An 18,951-nucleotide genomic window follows, 5' to 3' on the forward strand; every position below is an offset into this window, starting at 1 on the left:
ATCGTAAGGTATAAAAATTCGCAGCTCAGACGGGGATAATAGCCGAGAAAGGGAAACGGAAGTGCTGGAGGGTGGCCGGAGGAGTGCTCTGCAAAAAGGGGGGTACTGCCCCTTCCGCCCGTCAAATACCAGCTGCTTGAAAAGGTGAAGATACCGTCGTGGTCGAACAGGAGGCCTGTCGCGAGGGCAAGCGTGCGTAAAAGCCTAGGGCTAGTGTTGTCCAGTTGGCTGTTTCAACAGATGTTCTACAGAACATTAAACAGCAGATAGGCAGAACGAAAGACTAAACGTTATATTCATTATATAGCGGGATTCTCACGTATAAGCAATCTTGAGTGACTCCATTTTCGCACAACTTAACATTATATACCGAGCTTCTGACATATAAGCAATCGTGAGTGACTCCGTTTTCGTTCAGCTTAACATTGTTATTTATGTGTGTTTTTGTAATAGCATATATGCCCGTATGGTGTCTCATGCATTACTGCAAGGTGTTGCAATTGCGTTTGTGTGTGTGTATGTGTGTGGTGAGGCGTGAATGACTATATATCGGCGTACGACAGCCTGAAATGTTTTTCTGCGCAAGCAACGCTGTCCCAAATTTCATAACTCCTAAAATGTCTGCTCGCATGTTGCTTGTGTTTTTTTTAACGCGCGCCAGCACAAAGGCCCCCAACCCGCCTCAGTGGCTTAGTGGCTAAGGCGTTGTGCTGCTGAGCACGAGGACGCGGGTTCGATTTCCGGCCGCTGTGGCCCCTTTTAAGATGGAGTCCAAAAGTAAAAACGCCTGTGTGTACGCCATTTCGGCGTGCGTTAAAGATCCCCAGATGGTTAAACGTAATCCGGAGCCTTCCACTACGGTGGGCCTCATCGCCAGCGTTGCGTCTGCGCGTTATACCCTACAATCAACAGTCAACAAGAGCCCCCCCCCGGTGTTCTTGAGCCCGTAAACAAATTATTTATTTATTTAGTTATTTATTTATTGTTATTATAATTATTATTACCTTTCGCACGCACGTGTGCTGAGCAGGGATGAATTTTAAACCTTCCAAAGACCAAAGTCATCACCTACAGACGAAAAACACACCCCTTTCAACTCTCTTACATGCTTAATAATGCTCGTCTCTCAAAAGTTGTCGAAGTTAGAGACCTTGGAGTGCTGTTCGACAGTTCTCTCAAGTTTTACTCACCATATACGCCACGTGCAGACAGTCGGACGGGCCTTCCGCTCCCTGGGTGCGGTGTGGAGGTTTACCACAGATTTCACTTCTCCTGTTCCTTTTTAAAGCTTTATCCATCAGTTTGCATCCCCCAATGCAAATACTCCTCTGTCGTTTGGAATGAAATCTGCCAGTCCATACCCCAGTATCTTGAATGGGTGCAGAAAAAAGTGCTCTCAGTATCTGAACAACGGCGAGAACACAATTCTGTTTCGTCCTCTAGTCAGCATCAGCTCTCTAAGCTTATTTTTTTGAGTTCTTGGGGCGATTTAGTTGGTCTTGTTCTCCTGAACAAGCTACTACACGGAGTCATTTACTTCCCTGAACCTCTGTCCCAGCTTATGTTCTGAGTTACCCAGAAGTGCACGCGATCGCGCTATCCATTCTATCATCATCATCACCACCACCACCACCACCATCATCATCATCATCATTATTATTATTGTTATTATTATTACAAGTATCATAATTATCCTCAGCCCATCTACCCTTAATCTCCAATAACACGGCCCTCTGCTAACTGCGACCAATTCATCCCTGCAAACTACTTGACCTCATCTGCCAATCTAAATTTCCGCCGCCCCCGCAACGCTTGCCTTGTCTATGGATACACTCTATTACCCTTAATTACCAACTGTTATCTTGCATTCGCATTACATGCCCTGCGCACATCCATTTCTTCTTCCTTATTTCTACTAATATGTCCTTTACACGTGTTTGTTCACTGACCCACTGCGCTCTCTTCTTGTCCCTTAACGTTACACCTATCATCTTCCGTTCCATTGCTCGCTGAGACGTCCTCAATTTAAGTTGAACCCTCTTAGTGAGCCTCCAAGTTTGTGCGCCGTAGGTAAGTACCGGTAAGGTGCAGCTGTCATACACTTTCTTCTTCACGGACAATGGTAGGCTGCCATTCATTATCTGAGAATGCCGGCCGTATACTCCACCCCCTTCTTATTCTTCTAATTATCTCTGCCTCATGGTTGCGATCCGGGGTCACAACTTCGCCTAAGTAGATATATTCGCTTACCACTTCCACTGCCTCGTCACCTATCTCAAACCGCTGTGCTGTCCCCAGGTTACTGATCACTACTTCAGTTTTCTGCATATTAATTTTCAGGCCCACGGTTCTACTCTGTTTGTGCACTGCGGAAGGCATGCTTTGCAATTTTTCTCCCGAGTTACTTAGCAAGGCAACGTCATAAGCAAATCTGAGGTTACTGAGGTATTCTCCTACAATCCTTACTCTCACCTGTTCCTATTCCAATATTCTGAATACTACTTGTAAACATGCTGTGAATAACATTGGAGACATTGTATCCTTGTCTGACGCCCTTCCTTATAGGTATTTTACTGCTCTGCTTATGGAGGATGGTGGTAGCTGTGGACCCATTGTAAATATCCTCTAGTATTCTTACAGAATGCTCATCAACGCCCTGGTTCCATAATGCCTGAATGATTGCTGAGGTTTCGACCGAGTCAAATGCTTTCTTATAATCTATGAGGGCTATATATAGGGGTTCAGTATACTAAGCACACTTCTCTATCACCTGATCGATTGTGTGAATATGGTCTATTGTTGAATAGCCTTTACGGAACCCTGCTTGTTCTTTAGGTTGACTGAAATCTGAGGGGGCAGAAATTCTATTAGCGATTACCTTGGTAATTAGTACCTTGTAGACGACTGACAGTAAGCTGATCCGCCTGTATTTTTTCAAGTCCTTCATGTCGCCTTTCTTATGGATATGGATGATGTTCGCGTTCTTCCAAGATTCCAGTACACTCGCGGTCATTAGGCATTGCGCATACAGGTTTGCCCGTTTTTCAAGTGCAATTTCCCCGCCATCCTTCAAGAGGTCTGCTGTTATGTAATCCTCACCAGGCGCTTTGCCTCCTTTAATTTCTTCCAAAGCCTTCCTTATTTCTGTCGTTACTGGTGGGATGTCTATCTCCTCTGAAGTAATTTCAAGTTGAGGATTATACTGGATGTCCCGGCTACTGTACAGACGTCTATAGAAATCCTCGGATGCTATGATTATTTTATCTCTATTTGTGATCACATTGCCTTGCTTGTCTACCTTGCCTTGCTATCCATTCTATACTGGTGCAACTGGTAGTCGTCACTCGCCTATCCACCGACTGCAAAGCCTGTGCAACTGACTTCATGACAAATTGGACGTCTTAATTGCTGCCTGAGCCAGTTCCTGCAGGGCTGAGCAGTGGTGTTCGTAGCTAACAGTATATGTCTTAACCGTACACATAATCTTGCTATGCCACCTGACTTTGTTTGCCCGTTACTGCGTTTTATTCAATTTCTTGTTTGTATAGCTTTTATACTTCCTCACTATCTTCTAATTGTTTGCGTTCACTTAATTAGTGCATTATTTTTGGCTGAGTCTTCCGTTCATAGATCGTGATGTTAGCGTTATTGCCATTTTTTTCTGGTAATGGTGTTGCGTGCTTTAAGTGATACGTTTTGTATGTGTCATGTGAGTTTATGTTTTTTGCATTTGTTAGTGTGCCAGCATTAGGACGTCTTCGTTCCTGGGCACTGAAAATAAATTGATTGATTGATTGATTAATTGATTGAGTGATTGATTGATTTATTGATTGATTGAATAATTGATAATTGTTATTCTTGTTCTTCTTGTGTTCTAGGGCATCCCTAGAGAAGGCAAGGGTTGCAGGCGGCGGCAGAAAGTTAGATGGGCAGATGAGATAAATAAGTTTGCGGGGATAAATTGGTCGCAGTTAGCACAGGACATGGGTAATTGGAGAATAATGGGGGAGGCCTTCACCCTGCAGTGGGCGTAGATAGGCTGATGATGATGGTGATGATTCTTGTTATTAACACTGAGCAGAAGTGCAAAATTGTCTTGACTTCATAGTTTTTACTTCTTTACAGCAGCTTAATCGTAAATGAACGGCTGCGGGAACACGTTAGACCTGTGCTTAACCGACATACCAAGTGTACAAGTTTATATTCAAACATTTGTCATCCTTATAGATAAGTCTTACAATCAAATTCTCATTTCAGAACCTTTATCTGTACAGTTTTGTCTTGCTCTCGCCCCAAGCTGTACTCCTCGCCGGTATTGCTGTAGACGGGGTGACTTTATAGGTTTATATTAATACATTTCCCATGAAGATTGCTCGAATGTTATGACTCACTCCTACAATAACGCGCAGAACAGCTGCTTCGCAAAAATTGTAAGGAGGGGTATCGGCCAGTACATCCCGACGAACAAAACTTTTCGTTGGAAATTTCCATGCGGTTTTAGCAATAAACCACCAACTGAGCACAAGATGAAAGATCGCGCACCTAAAAAGGCAGAGAGACGTCGAAGCAAGAGTTTCGTATACACAGTTATGTATGTGAGAAGCTCTGCAAAAGATATTAGAGTTTCCACCTTGAGTCTGCGGATAATAGTGCATTGTGTCAGCCTTATAAATTCTGGGAGTACATACGTTTCCATTGAAATTCCCCAGACGACCGCATTGACCTGGCTGACTCTTGCGATAATGACGTACCCGACGTAGCCAATTGGTTTGCGCGTCGCTTTGGCGGCACTTTCAGGCCCCTTCACAGATGGCGAGACATTTCAGTTCTGAACAGAATGCGTAATACAAGCCAGGTTCTTCTGGATGAGAAAATCGTAATTGATAGCATCAAATGCATGACGCGTTCTCTGTCTTCTTGTCCGGACAATATCCCTGCAGCCATACTTAAAATTTTTGAAAATATTGCAGTTATATTTTAACATATATCTTTAATAACTGCTCCATAATTAAGACATTTTCTGCGATGTAGAAAATAACTGGGATATGCCCCATCTTTAATTCAGGCAGCAAAAGAGGTCCAACCAACAACCGGCGGTTTCAATTCTGTTTGCCTAATCAAACTTTTTACGGCCGCGCCATACGCAGTACGGTCCCCGCGCGGGAAAAGTGCCCTGTTACATAATGTTCATGGCAAGGCGAGCAACGACAGCTAATTTTTCTCTCTTTATTTATGATGGATCATTTTCGTATAGTTTTTTTTGGGCAGACTACATGAAAATGCGGTTTTCAAGAGGTCGAAATTTTGATTGCAGTTGGCCTTTAAGTGCATAGCCTTCATATGTGTTTTTACAAAACGCAGGTACGACCCCACACGATTGGCCTTGACAGCTTGGTTTTTCGTCATGGGCAAGTACCCGGATGTTCAAGAACGAATGCGCCAGGAAGCTTTGACAGCATTTAAAGCGGAGGTGAAGTTTCAGTGCGAAATATTGTAATCAATGAACTACACGAAGGGCTTCACTTGAAAAGCCTTTCGTGGGAGAAAATGCCTGAAAAGTTTCATGAGGCGATCTTCCGAAGAAGTTTTTGTTTTGAAGATATAATTGCTTTCCTCAAGAAAGCGAAACAGGGTAAAATGTGTGCGTCCTTCGAATCGGCTAGGTTACCATGAAAACATCCCACCCGAACAAGAAATTAAAAAAAAAGTAAGGGAGTTCGTTCAAATAGACCCTAAGGGTTCAAATTGAAACTGCAAGCACTCTCGGAAGATTTATTACCAGCAAATCTATTTCGTTTGTTCACAAATTTTTAAAATGAACTTACGGGCTACGTTTTTAAGTTATTAGTTAGGAGCACAGCAGGCTTAAAGGAAAAACGATAGTTTCTTTACGCACTTTTATATGGTGAATTTTAACACGTACAGAATCCAATGTTAGCTATTTGTCTTTGGGGATTCCTTGTCGTGAATAATATAGACTTCATAAAAATAAATACATTGAGCCTAATTAGCATTGTAAACAAAAATTCAAAAGATGCTGTTTCTGCTCAACCTGCATGCGCGCAAATTTGATGCCTGCTTGGACGACCCGCACGTTGTGGCATACTAAACCCTTGCAATTAGGAGGGCAGGTTTGACACTATCAAGTCTAGAATTTCTATAGTAGCTACTAACAAAACGTCTTTCTACCTTTCATATAGTTCCTAGGTAGCTTAGCAATTCCGGGATCAGCGTTGGTGCAAAATAAACTGTATAAAAATTCTGAGTCACTTGTACAGGTAAAATAATTTTTCTTGGGATTAATTTAGGACGAAATAATATGGAGTCAGAGTAAACAGAAATCTGTACTTTCTGCTTCCTTATCGGCTGAAATGACTACGCTAATACAGGTTCTCTGATGCCTATAACTTTATGTGATTGCGCTCTTTGTTTTTTTCTGATATTTCGCGTGGTTCCAGGGGGATGACCTCTCACTGGAGACGCTTACAAAGCTACCTTACACGAACCAAGTAATCTCTGAGACGCTCCGAATGTTTCCCCCTGTCATCACGTAAGTACAGCACTGCACGTCGTTTAAGATTTTACGCTTTACAGTAGAACTGTATTCGTGATACTGCGTGCAGTGTTCTTGCTACTGCTACTTTCGTGAGATTCATTCAGGGCACGCAATTCACAGAAGCTAACCATTCATACTTAAGCTAACGCTGATTTGGCATTACTGCTACGCTTAAGAGCGTCTGCTGTGACAGCTGGCGACTGCTGGGCCATTGGGTGAGGCAAATGGGTGAGGCTTGGGTAAGCCTGTGGTATCACACTGCTCTTACACAGTGGTTTGGGCCGGCGGTGCTTGCTTTGATTGCAGTACACAACTAAAGCTTGGAGCGTGCTTAATAACGCATGTTATGGTCAGTTTTCCAGCAGACATCACTGACCCCTCAGCATTTTCTAGTAATAAGCCGTTTAAAATGTCCTTAATAATTATCAAGTAATAGACTGAAACACGCCACATATAATTTCACTGCGAACCAAAGCGCCGACATTTAGTTGTTCACGATGTGGCAGAAAATTGAGGGTTGTCGGTCTTCTCCTTTATATCTTTAAGAGTATTCAAATTCCTGACGCTCGCTGCCGAGAATACAATTGATGGTTACATTTCTTACTACTTGATGCAATCAGCACTAAATTTGCGCCATATTTATGATGCTCCTCATTTACGGATAATCTTGTGGGAAACCATTTATTACGCGTACCTTTTAAGGAACGCTACTAAAGCGTTGTATAAGGTGGTTTCTCTAAACATAGGGCATCAGTTGTTATGCCATTTAGTTTGCTATTGCTTGGCAGCGGGCCGGGTTACCTCATTTGTGCTACGGAATGAAAGTAGGAAGTGTTTCTCTGCATTTTCGTAGTGGTTGGCTCTTACTGAAAATATTTAGGATATCAGTAAATAATTCTGTTTGCCAATTTATTAAGCTTCAATATTTCGTGCTTAATGTTGTAAAATTTGTTGTGATTGGTTCTGCTGATCTAAAAACCTTTGATTGCAGCTCTTAGTGTTGAATGTCGCAGGAGACATAGAGCAAGCCACATGTTAAAGAAGTTTTTTTTATGGTTGCACCCGCATTGTTTCCTGTCAAATCCTGAACATTTCGTTGGTGAAAATGAGATACACTCTAGACTTCGCTTGAAGAAACTTTTATGAATCCCAATCCAACCCCGTGCTCGGATGTAGACAAGTGGATACTGATCTTTCTGTTTTTAGTCCAAAACTAACTTCTTGTTGCTGGCTATCTGGATCCGTCTAGCCAGGTGAATCTGAGAGCTGGTTTCAGAGCTGAACAGTTAAGGCTCCTACTTTTAAGTGCAGGAGTGGTATTGGGAGAGATGTCTGGTGGGTGGCAGCATTCGCATAAGATGTGGCACATATTACGCCGTCGAAGGTCCAACGGAACAAGCATGTTTCAAAATCTAGCGGCTGAAAACACTTCAAGACGTGCAAAGACCGGCCTTAGATATATCCGCTGGTCACCGTAACTGTGTCTAAGCAGCGCCTTATTTTCCTCTACATTCCTCAGGTCAACGACGCGAAGATCTGAAACTGACTGCAGAGTTGGCAAGTACCTGATCAAGAAAGGCACCTCTACCATGGTGGCTACATACCAATTGCACTACGATCCGCTTTATTGGGAGAACCCCGAAAAGTTCGACCCCGACAGGCAAGAATGCTTGGCTCAATATACAATCTTTAGAGCCACTCACCGTTGCCTTGTTGACGTTACGGCGAAAGCTTCTTGTTGGAAGCCATGGAAAGTCACCAAACAAAAAAAATACGTTGTCTTGAAACCATTTTTGTAGTCGGTGCACGAAGACGACGTTGTGCCGTGTTCAGGGGACGCAAGCGGCTACGTGACCGCGGCGTTTCTAATTACTGCAATCTCTACATTGCGATAGTTGAACTTGGACATCCAACATTTAGGAAAGTGTGAAAGTCAGCATCTTGAGTTATGGCATCTCTAGAAATAACTAGAACGACTTTAACAATGAAACAAAACCTTATTAGTCCTCCCAGGCAGTAAGGATCGTTTCCCCGAAGTCCGGTGTCGATCAGGAACCCAATCCGCTGTAAGCAAGCCTTGCTGTTTTATTGAAAGTCATCATGCAAATGTGAGTTCGCGCCCAGGGATCCACGAGGAATGTCGTGTTTAAACTTGGCAAAGCACTATTTAAAGCAGTCCAGCGATACTGCACCGAAACAGGACAGGAAAATAGAAATATTAGCAAGCCCTTACGCCTTTCCTCTATGTATCAAGGGAAAGCCCGAGGTAAGGAAACAAATGAGCTTGTTTGTGCGATTTTCTATAATCCTCTCTTTTTATAATTTATGACCGTGTGTTAGATATAACGCCTGTACATTGGCCTCGATTTTACCGCAGATTCAGTCCCGAAAGGAAGCCCCTGATCAACCCCCTCGCCTACCAGCCTTTCGGCCTTGGAGTTCGTAAATGCATCGGTCAGCGTCTGGCGCTCCTTGAGCTCGCCTCGGTCACGACACAGGTGCTTCGCCACTTCCGGATCACGCTTGGCCCCAACCAGAAGGTGACACGCGTTCGTTAGTTCTATAGTGATCGGAAAGCGGCTTCTGAAGCAAACTGATAAGAAAATGAAGTTGTCGGACAAACTAATGGTGAAACTAAGTCCCTGTGTATTTCTCGATTCTTCAGGGAACGTTCAGTGCAAAATTTGAACAATAATAAGGGGCCAGAGTCACAAAACATTGTGTTTCTATATCAGAAAGCCATGTTTTGTAAGGAAGCATTTGTACAAGGCGTATAAAAACTGATTTGCTAGTAGCGCCCCCATGATTCCTGTCTGTCTGTCTCTCTGCCTGCCTGCCTGCTTACCTGCCTGCTTGTCTGTCTGTCTGTCTGTCTGTCTGTCTGTCTGTCTGTCTGTCTGTCTGTCTGTCTGTCTGTCTGTCTGTCTGTCTGTCTGTCTGTCTGTCTGTCTGTCTCCGTTCGTAGGTCCTTGCGGAGTAGCTTATCAGCAGACTAACGTGTTCGCCGTACGCAGTAGAAGCCACGTTCACTGCACTGTTAAGAGTTCTTAAACTGCGTTGTAGATATTACAAAGACAAACTACAAGCTCTATTCAATAAAAATACTGCTCTTTGCCTGTAACCATGCTGTGGGAAAGACATTCTTCGGCTTCTACTGGTGCAGGAGAAAGGAGGCGCGAAGCGAGGCATTCGTGTCAGCGAACGTATTGTTTCACGAAGTTTGTAAAAAGCATAGAGCCCTGCACGCACGGCGTGCTGTGCGTACATCGGTCCTTCGTCGTCCTGTTCGCTCCATGGCTGATTTAAACCACTTGACATTTCCGTGGTAGGCTCTAACATAATTTACAAGAAATGGTACGAACTTAACCCCAAACCTTTAGATAAATATTGGAGAAGCTAAGGTAAAGAGATGAAGCACTGGCGATTTCGCAGCCACTTTCAGGTGATTTCTATATTGTGTTACGGAATCCTCGTGGAGCGACTGACTGCCGCCAACCTAAGCTATAGCCGAGAAAAACGAGTTGCTGATTGTAATCGGGCCTAGAGTTACGTGGCGAGTTGGGAAAGTTGGCGCACTTGCATCTTGAGAAACCGCGCGAAATAAGCTATAGCCTAAGCTATAGGCTATAGCCGCTAGTTAGGTTTGATCTTATTACCTAAAGGTTAACTTTCAGTTAACACTACTAGCTCATATTCCGTCGCTCCTTGTTATAATACGTCATGGCAGCGCGAAATTTGAATGTTGTCCAGTATTTCGTGTGTTTTCTTTCCCTTAAAAAATTATAAACCTTTCCCTCCGGAGGACAGCTGTGCACGAAAAGCTTGACCATAGTGAAAACGAAAACGACCAAAATTTAAGCGCAGTGACCGAAAATCATAAATGAAAAAATTCTGCAATATCAAAAGGCTATGTCCTATATGAAAACACGAAACCATCGAACGACCAAAGCGAAATACTTATTTATTTCACTGAGGTTTTCCCGAATGCAGATATTTGGTATGCTTCATGGCAGATAATTGTTACGCGATTATCGAGAACGTTTACATTCTTCAATCTCTGTCAGCTCTTTCGTGGAGCAAACCACGTGCGGCTACATGACTGGACCGAGCCACCGCCCCAGCGATATAGCGTGATGCGGGTGACGACGCTCATTGGCGCCCATTGTGGCTCGATATAGCGCGACAATTTTTCCCTCTTGCCTGTGCCATCTGCACATGGCGGGCTCCGCTCTAGCAGTCTACCTATGAGCTCCCACAGAGACACAGTCAAGCTGGACTGTGTCGCTGCTTAACGGTGTCTCTTCTTGACAAGAAAGTCTTCTTGGTTAAGCTGGGCTGCGTAGAGTCGCCATAGTGTCCAGTCTGCTCTACTACTGACAACATTGGGCACATTATAGGCTGCTTCCCGTAATTTGCTAGTCAAGGGGCAAACGAATCGGAGCTCCTGTGCGACGGCAACGTGGAGGTGCATAAGAACTCTCACACTTCCTATGACACTGGCGGAATTATGACGAGGCAGTGCTGGGGACAAAAACTCTGCTTACTTTTCTTACAAAAACACCACTAGAAGAGGTTCTGTGAGCCCTCCGAACCCATGCATTTTTTAAATGCAGAGCATTTCAGTAACTTACGATGTCACCCGCGTTGGCGTCCGTAGTCCGCACGCTCACTGCGCATGCGCGTCGAGTCGAGGCGATAGCGAACACTCTCTCGCGAGGGACATTGGATTGGATTCGAACACTCTCTCGCGAAAGGCATTGGATTGGATTGGATTGGATTGGCTTGGATTGGCTTGGATTAGATTGGATTGGATTGGATTGGATTGGATTGGATTAAAGTGGATTGTGTTGGATTGTGTTTTGTCATAGCCGCGGCTCGTTGCGTCCTAGCCGCGGCAGACGCGCTGGGGCCGGCGCATGTGCAGTGCTCTCTCTTCCGCGGTTCCCTCTCCGTCGGGCGCGCTGCGCATATAACCGGTGTGCCGTTCTCCGGCGAGGCAACATCCGCGTTTGGCTTAAATGCCTAGAGTCCACGCCGCTTTACAAGTACGCCAACGTCGTCGACTGGGACCGGCTTACGCAGTCCCCTCAACGTATATAAGCGGCGGAGCGCGCGTTCGGAATTCAGTCAAGGACGTCTTTGCTTGGCTTTCGCTTGACGTGACGCTTTGCTTGACTCGAGTAGATGCGACGCATTTACTCGAGTTCCCCCCGTGGGAAGATGCGGGCGGCTTTTATATGTGCACATCTCCCGTACCCCCTTTTTTCTGTCTCTGTATTTCCCCCTGTCATCTAACTGTATTGACCCCCTCTCTGGAGTAGGATCCCTACAGTTATTGGGGCTGATCTCTTCAGCTTTCATTAAAGGTTTCATCTCTCCCTCTCTCTCACAGTCAAGACTTTATTCCCGAGCGATCCACTTGGGTGGGTACGTGCCAAACATGTCGAGGGCATCACCGTAATCGTCATTATTGTATGTGGGTAAACTTGGCTTTGCAGCAAGGTGTTTCCGCACACGCCACCACCGACAGCGCCAGTCAGTCAGTACAAGTTCTTCTTGAAAACGCCTTTTCTGGCCCAAATAGAGCTAAGTGATTTACCAGAGGCCAGTTATTTCATATTGAACACAGTAGTATGTGATCTTCACAGACGTTTTATGGGTGACTTTGCTTTCGCACTTAAAGGTACCCGCAGCATAGGCGCTTCTCGCACTCCATGAATACGCGTCAGCTTTGCATCAAGCAGATGCTTGTTAAATGTGCGTGCGAAGCCAACCATAAAATGACCGGCCGCACTTCGGATGCCTCGACGAACGTTCTGTCTTGTCTTGAGCCGCTTGGATAATCACACGCTGAAGGGCTAGACAATTTACGCGAGGAGAGCTTGAACCGTTAGTGTGTTGTGCAGCAGCATCACCAAAGACGAGGAAGCACCGCTCTGAGGCTGCCTAGCGACCTTCTAGGCTCGAGCGGTCAGTGCGCCCACGCACTCCGAGTGCTCGGCCAGGCGTCGCCACCACTGGCCCATCAGCTGCTGCTTTCTATCTTAAATACGTGTGTTTGTTCTGTGACTCGGCATTTTTAAGCGAAGCATTCTATGACGCACTGATGGTGACGTGGAATCAAAATGCACTGCACGAAAGCTAACGTATTCTGGCGATGATGATGATCGCGGGTGAAGTGAAAGACGGTTAAAACGCGAAGCTTTGTATAGTCGAAAGTCAGCGCCTTTACAGACCAAAGTTAAAGTAATAATTCGAAATCATTACACGGAAAACACGCTACAGGAAGGCCAACTTCCGTAATGCTTTCCCCCAAAGGCACATCAAGCTGCCCAAGCGGAAAACGCTTCCCGTTGTCGCAATCGAACCTGGTTAACTCGCATTATGAAGTCTACCTCTATCTTAATTGCGACATTACGACACGGTCGAAGCAGTTTGGACGTTGTACCTTTCCATTTGACTCAGGCTGCTTGAGAGATAGCTTCACGTTCTAAGCATCTTTTCCTTAAGAAAGGCGCCTTGATTTTTTTTTCATTGCCAATAATGCCAAAGTTGAAATGTCTGTATTACCTACGCGAAATAGCGAAATAAATGCCGGTGCAGACAACGTTCGGCTGCGACTTCGGGGTTGGCGATTCAGGGGTAAAGCTTTTGCTGGTAATGAACGAAAAAAATACAAGTGTAATCCAGCGACCATAGTGTTCTTGTTTGGGGTATTAGTTTTTTTATTGCCAACACAGCGATGTCAACTAGCTCGTGTATGCTGACTTGTAGCACTTGCAGTATTAACGTTTCAAAATGACTTCCCGTGGCGACTTATCGATGGGGCCGTTGCGTCAGAGTATTTTTAGTCCCTTGTAGCTATTTTGCTTCTAGAAACCAAACATCCTTGAGCATTGCTTCGGGCAGAGCCAAGCAACATTTAAGGCTTACTTTAGGAGTTCATTTCGGTTATATTTTAACTGCACAGCAAGCGGCAAGCTAATTCACTTGAAATCGGCAGGAAAACACAAACACTTCCGAGCGCCGTATACCGTCCCCAGAAAACGGTTTTTATTACCGGCCGGGCATTATAACTAGCCTCAAAATGCAGCGCCCCAACGGTAGCTCTATAAAAATTTTAAGGTGAGTAATACACCACGTGATAGTGTCGTAATAGTTGAGCCCCTAGCCTTATACCGTTCAGAAACCGACTGTCCGTGGGTCGTATCTGGGCAGAAAGTGCGTATCTTCGTGGACCTCCAACTGTGTCTATCGGCCTTACTTGTCGCCGAGAAAACACCTCGGTTGAACCACCTCTTAGATAAAGCTTGAAATGGCCTTGCCACGTGTGTTTCCGTTTTCTCTCGTTGCATTTAACTCTGCACACCACGCATCATCCACCCTGGTCGAAATCTATTCCTTCTTCATACCTTCATCGTAGTATCATTCAGAGGCAACCGGTCAGGAGAAACCGATTCTTGAGTGTCGCTTCTGTCACCTCGATAGGAAAGAGATAACGTTTTTCAATGCCTGTTTGCACTCTGTTCTTCCGCGCCGTGTATGAAAGCCTGCCGCAAACCAATCATGTGACCTCCCCCACAAGCATGGGACACGCACGTGGACTTTACCGCCTGAGTGATGGACGGGAAACACGTGCCGCTTACTTTGTTGTGACACTCAGGGTTATAATTTGCAGAGGTGTTTCGAATGATGGAAAGCGCCATAATTAACGGCACGAAAAAATGAAAACAGCGCAGTCATACCCTACGTGAGCCATGCCGCTCGAACCATATTTACCCGCCGCGGTGGCTCAGTGGCTAAGGCGTTGCGCTGCTGAGCACGAGGTCGCGGGTTCGATTCCCGGCAGCGGCGGCCACTTTTCTGATGGAGGCGAAAAGCAAAAACGCCCCTGTGCACGAGATAAAGCGCACGTTAAAGATCCCCAGGTGGTCAAAATTAATCCGGAGCCCTCCACTACGGCGCGCCTCATCGCCTGCGCTGCGTCGGCGCGTTAAACCCTACAATCAATCAATCAATCAATCAATCAATCAATCAATCAATCAATCAATCAATCAATCAATCAATCAATCAATCAATCAATCAATCAATCAATCAATCAATCAATCGAACCATATTTCTTGAGCACGGAGGAAGTACACGACCGGATGCGAAACGTCGTTAGTGCTTGGCCTAGATTAAGCTAGCCGCGTCCTTTGCGGGAGAAAAACCGTGCAACAGCCGCGATGATCATTTCACTGTGCTCCCACGTCAATAAATTGTGGTGAGAGATAAGGAAAAACTGCTGTGGCCGCAATTATTACGTCCATCTGATGCCACTCCCTTTGCATTTACCGTCGCAGATACGAAGCTTTATTGTCCGCGTTTCTTCTCATTGTCGTATTATATGGACGCTCGCCCGCGCTGGCCGCTTTCTCTCCAATATATATTGTTGCTCTGCGCCCTGCAGGCCGCTAGGCTTTAGAATAAAATTGCATTCGCGATTTCGAATGCCCTTGGAGCTGGATATGTTCAAGTGTGATTGGTGACTGATGATTGGTTCTCTTCTTTCAGGCTGACATGGAGCTAGCAACGTATGGCGTGCTGGCGGTGCCAAAGGGCGTTTTCATTCAAGTCCACAGACTGGCCAGTGACAAATAATAATGGTGCACCACCTGGAAGACTGTTAATTCTGCTTCTATGCCTCCGAAAATATTTCCTGCAGTAGTTGCAAGTTGAAAGTTTATTGCGCCAACATGTAGTGGACTGACTAGTGCAGTTGTCGAGGGGAACGGTCAAAAAGGCTAAAAAAAGCCTGACAAGGTGACATGCCCCTCATTCCCCTCCCGTTTTGGCATGACTCTACGGGAAATGGCATGTCCTATGTTACCATACAAAATAACCCAAGAATGTACGCAATTATACAAACAGGAAATCAGCTTTAATTTTCAAAAGGAAACAATAGTTACAATAAAAACTTCACAGAAATAAAGACATCAACTCTCAGTTTTAAGAAAACAATAAGTATAATTTGAGATTTCAAACAAAGAAGGAAAGAACAGTTTTCAGTTTTCATTAAGAAACGATAGAATACAACATTTTACAGAGACAGAAAAAAATCACCTCTAAGTTTAGAAGGATATAAACAATTACAATACAGGTTTTTCGCTGTAGCTTTACGTAGTGCATGCCTTTTTTTAATGCTTGGTCGGATAGGTAATATTGTGTTATGGTTGGCATTGCGGTGTGATTGTTTAAAAAGGGCGGGAATCTGGTAGCTGAATTTGTGGTTACCACAGTTTGTGAGAGTTTTTGGTTTTGCATATCTTCCTAGACTCGTATTCATGTATCTTTGACATGCATTTTTGTAAAAGTCATTAGGGTCAGTCCTTATCTGGTGTTAAACAGATTTTTTTGTTTATAATGTTCATCGTTGTCAATACCTGATGTTTCCTAAATATTTGAGAGCTGTGACTGATATTTGGTGGGTTTTCAATTATGTGTAAGACTCTTTTGGAACCAGTATAGGTTTTCGATGTTTATTTTTCCTGTTGAGCCCCACACTAGAAGGCAGCAGTTAAGGCGAGAATAGATTAGACTGTATTACAGTTTTTAACCAAGCTGGAGTAAATATTTCTTATTATAAATAGTACCAATGTACAGGGAAATATCTGTACATAGTTTTTCAATATGAGGATACCAACTGAAATTTTCATGGTACACAATTCCGAGGATGGGTGAACTAAATTGTTCAATAAATTAGCCTCGTAAATTGAGGGAAACCCGTTGCAGTACACGTTTTTTGCATGATCGGAAAATTATATATTTTGTTTTTCTGGTTTAAATCCACTTTTACTGTACTTTTCGAAATCAACAAATTTTCCAGCCTTCAATTTGTTTTTCTAGCAGATCCATATCTCTGCCAAAAAAAACGTTTGTATCATGCGCATGCAATATTATATCAGGGGTTAAAGTGAAGTGAAGAATGTCGTTTTTCTATAAATTAAAATAATAGCGGGCCGAGAATAGATCCCTGTGGAACACCATACTTAATTTGCCCAATGCTCGACCTGACATGACAAATTTGAGTATATTGAAGGCGATTATGCAAGTAATGTTTTATTTTACGGAGTCAGGTTCACCATCTTCCATTTTTCTTAAGTTTTTGAAACAAAATATTGTGTTGGATAGAATCTAAAGCCTTTTTTAAAATTGAGAAACACTCCCGTTGTCTAAATTCTTGTTCGAAGTTATCAATAATTTTATCTTTTATATTAGGTATGTACAATTCAGTTCATTTTTATTTTTGGAAGACATACTGTTGTTCGGTGATGATATGGATAGTTTTACAGAAGCTTAAGATTCGAGTATTGATTACCTGTTCTATTACATTTAAAAACATGGCCAGAACTGAAATTGGTTGGTAATTGGTCATGTCATTAGGATGTTCTCTTTTATAAATTATAGAAAGTTTGCCAATTTTCAAAACATCGTGAAAATCACCACACTTTAGTATCACGTTGCATATATGTGACAATGGTTGAGTTATATATTGCGCGACTACTTTTATCGGCTGTATCTTAAATCATTAAGCCCACATGCCTGGCTGCTGTTTATTTGTTGAATGAAGCTCAGAGTTTTTTATTCAGTAACGGGAAGCAAAAACATAGAGCTTCGTGTACTAGATGGAATACAATGTTTCTCACTGGGATTAACTCTCTGTAACAGTAGCAGCCACCGATGGTAAAAAAATTATTGTTAAACGTATCCCCAAGCAAACTTCCCGAGCACTGTTCTCCTTCAATAATTATCTCGGTCATAACTCATCTCTCACCTTTAGACATGGCGTTATTAATATTGTTCCAGATTGTCCCGGGTCGTTATATATAGCTGGAAATTTATTTTCAAAGCATAGCTTACGCACTTTTTTAGTATTGGAAGGTAATTTGTTCCTCACTTTCTCAAACTGATGAAAAACATAATGATTTCTATTCATTATGATAAAAAATAAGAGATGTTTTTTCCTTGATATTTTAAAGAAGGCTGTAGACAATCAATGGCTTAGTTATTTTTTGTTTCTTTAAAATCCATATTAGGAAATTCTAAGCTATGGTTGTGAGAAATTTTGTCTGCAAACAAGTGTTAGCCATCTTTAGGCTTGGTTGCAAGCATAACTTGTTTCCAGTCAGTCACTGCCTTTAATCTCTGAAATATCGTAATATTGTTATCACTTATTAACATTTGCATAATTGGTGTATTTGTCGCATTTTGTTTGTGTTGACTTGGAAATGGCACGACAAAAATGAAGATTGGCATTTGATCACTAACATCTGAAATTAATGTACCAGAAGGAAATGAACGTGCCACTTCTACATCTTTTTGACTGGAGAATGGACCTTTAGGCATCAAAAAGCCCTTTTTTAGGTGCCAAAAATAGGCAGTCAAGTTCAAATTTTAGGCCTCCAACATCGTACATATATAGGAACGATAAATCTATACGTGAATGCAAAAAAAATATCATAGACTCCTCCGTTTGATGACGACGATGGTTGAACGCCGAGCTTTCTCGTGATGTCTGGGTCTCGTCCAGGAGGTGTCTCAGCAGCTGCCTTGTACCGCCTCACCAAGGGCTGACCCGAGCCGATGCGGTTGTGTGTAGGCAGTTGCAATCCAATTCAGCCATTACTCCACTGCTCGCAAAACACCTGTGGCCGGGGGTGTACTGACTGAGGTGTGCAAACTGTGCGGAAGTGAACGGGCCACAGTGGCTCACTTCCTGAGAGACTGAACGAAGAATATACAACCAGAGGTGATGTTCTCCCACCGCCGTTCGAGGCGGCCAAGAGATCCAATGACTACGAAGAGCAACACAAGGCCGCCCAGAAGATCCTGGCGGCGGTCGAGAGGCAGCGACCGGATGGGCCGAGCGCTGAAGGGGCCAGTCCCCGAAAGCCGACGCCCGCAAGACGCTAGCCTCGCCGCCGGGACGACGTAAGGCCACGTCGATCCAAGCCTCCGCCTGAATAGGTTGGGGCAGGGAAACTGCAGGCATTTCAATAAAGTTGTACTCTCTCTCTCTCTCGTGATGTACGTTTTGGTTGGCCAATACCACACTGCGAGTATGTGCTACTGAAGGTGCGCACCCCTTTTCTGAAATGACCACAGCAACTCACAGGTGTGCACTCCGCCGGCTTAACGTTTGGGTTTCGAGTGTACGGCGAATATCGGCAACTGCTTCGCGTTCGCTTCGACCATGTCGAAATGGAGCGATCGGATAGACGGCAGTATCATAACGCGAGGGACGCAGGTTAGATTCCGACCACGGAAACCGTTTTGCTTTCACTTCACTCACGATCATTTATCATTATCCTCAGAGAAAGTTGGCTTTCCTGCAGGGCGTGCTGGTGTACAGTGGC

The 18,951-nt window shown here is 44.0% G+C and overlaps 1 protein-coding gene across 1 annotated transcript in view; it reads left to right on the forward strand.

Moving 5' to 3' along the window:
- Nucleotides 1–18,216, forward strand: part of LOC144138344 (thromboxane-A synthase-like) — a 35,162-nt gene extending 16,946 nt beyond the window's left edge. Inside the window, exons 10-14 of the mRNA XM_077670578.1 lie at nt 5,362–5,470; nt 6,459–6,550; nt 8,076–8,216; nt 8,934–9,096; nt 15,110–18,216. Coding sequence (XP_077526704.1) covers nt 5,362–5,470; nt 6,459–6,550; nt 8,076–8,216; nt 8,934–9,096; nt 15,110–15,196 — 592 coding nt within the window. The 3' untranslated portion in view covers nt 15,197–18,216. The remainder of the gene's footprint in view (nt 1–5,361; nt 5,471–6,458; nt 6,551–8,075; nt 8,217–8,933; nt 9,097–15,109) is intronic.
- Nucleotides 18,217–18,951: the final 735 nt, after the last annotated feature.

This window comes from Haemaphysalis longicornis, unplaced genomic scaffold (assembly GCF_048455015.1).
Source record: "Haemaphysalis longicornis isolate Haplotype H1 unplaced genomic scaffold, Haemaphysalis longicornis Haplotype H1 scaffold_5, whole genome shotgun sequence".
In the NCBI taxonomy this organism is placed as follows: domain Eukaryota; kingdom Metazoa; phylum Arthropoda; class Arachnida; order Ixodida; family Ixodidae; genus Haemaphysalis; species Haemaphysalis longicornis.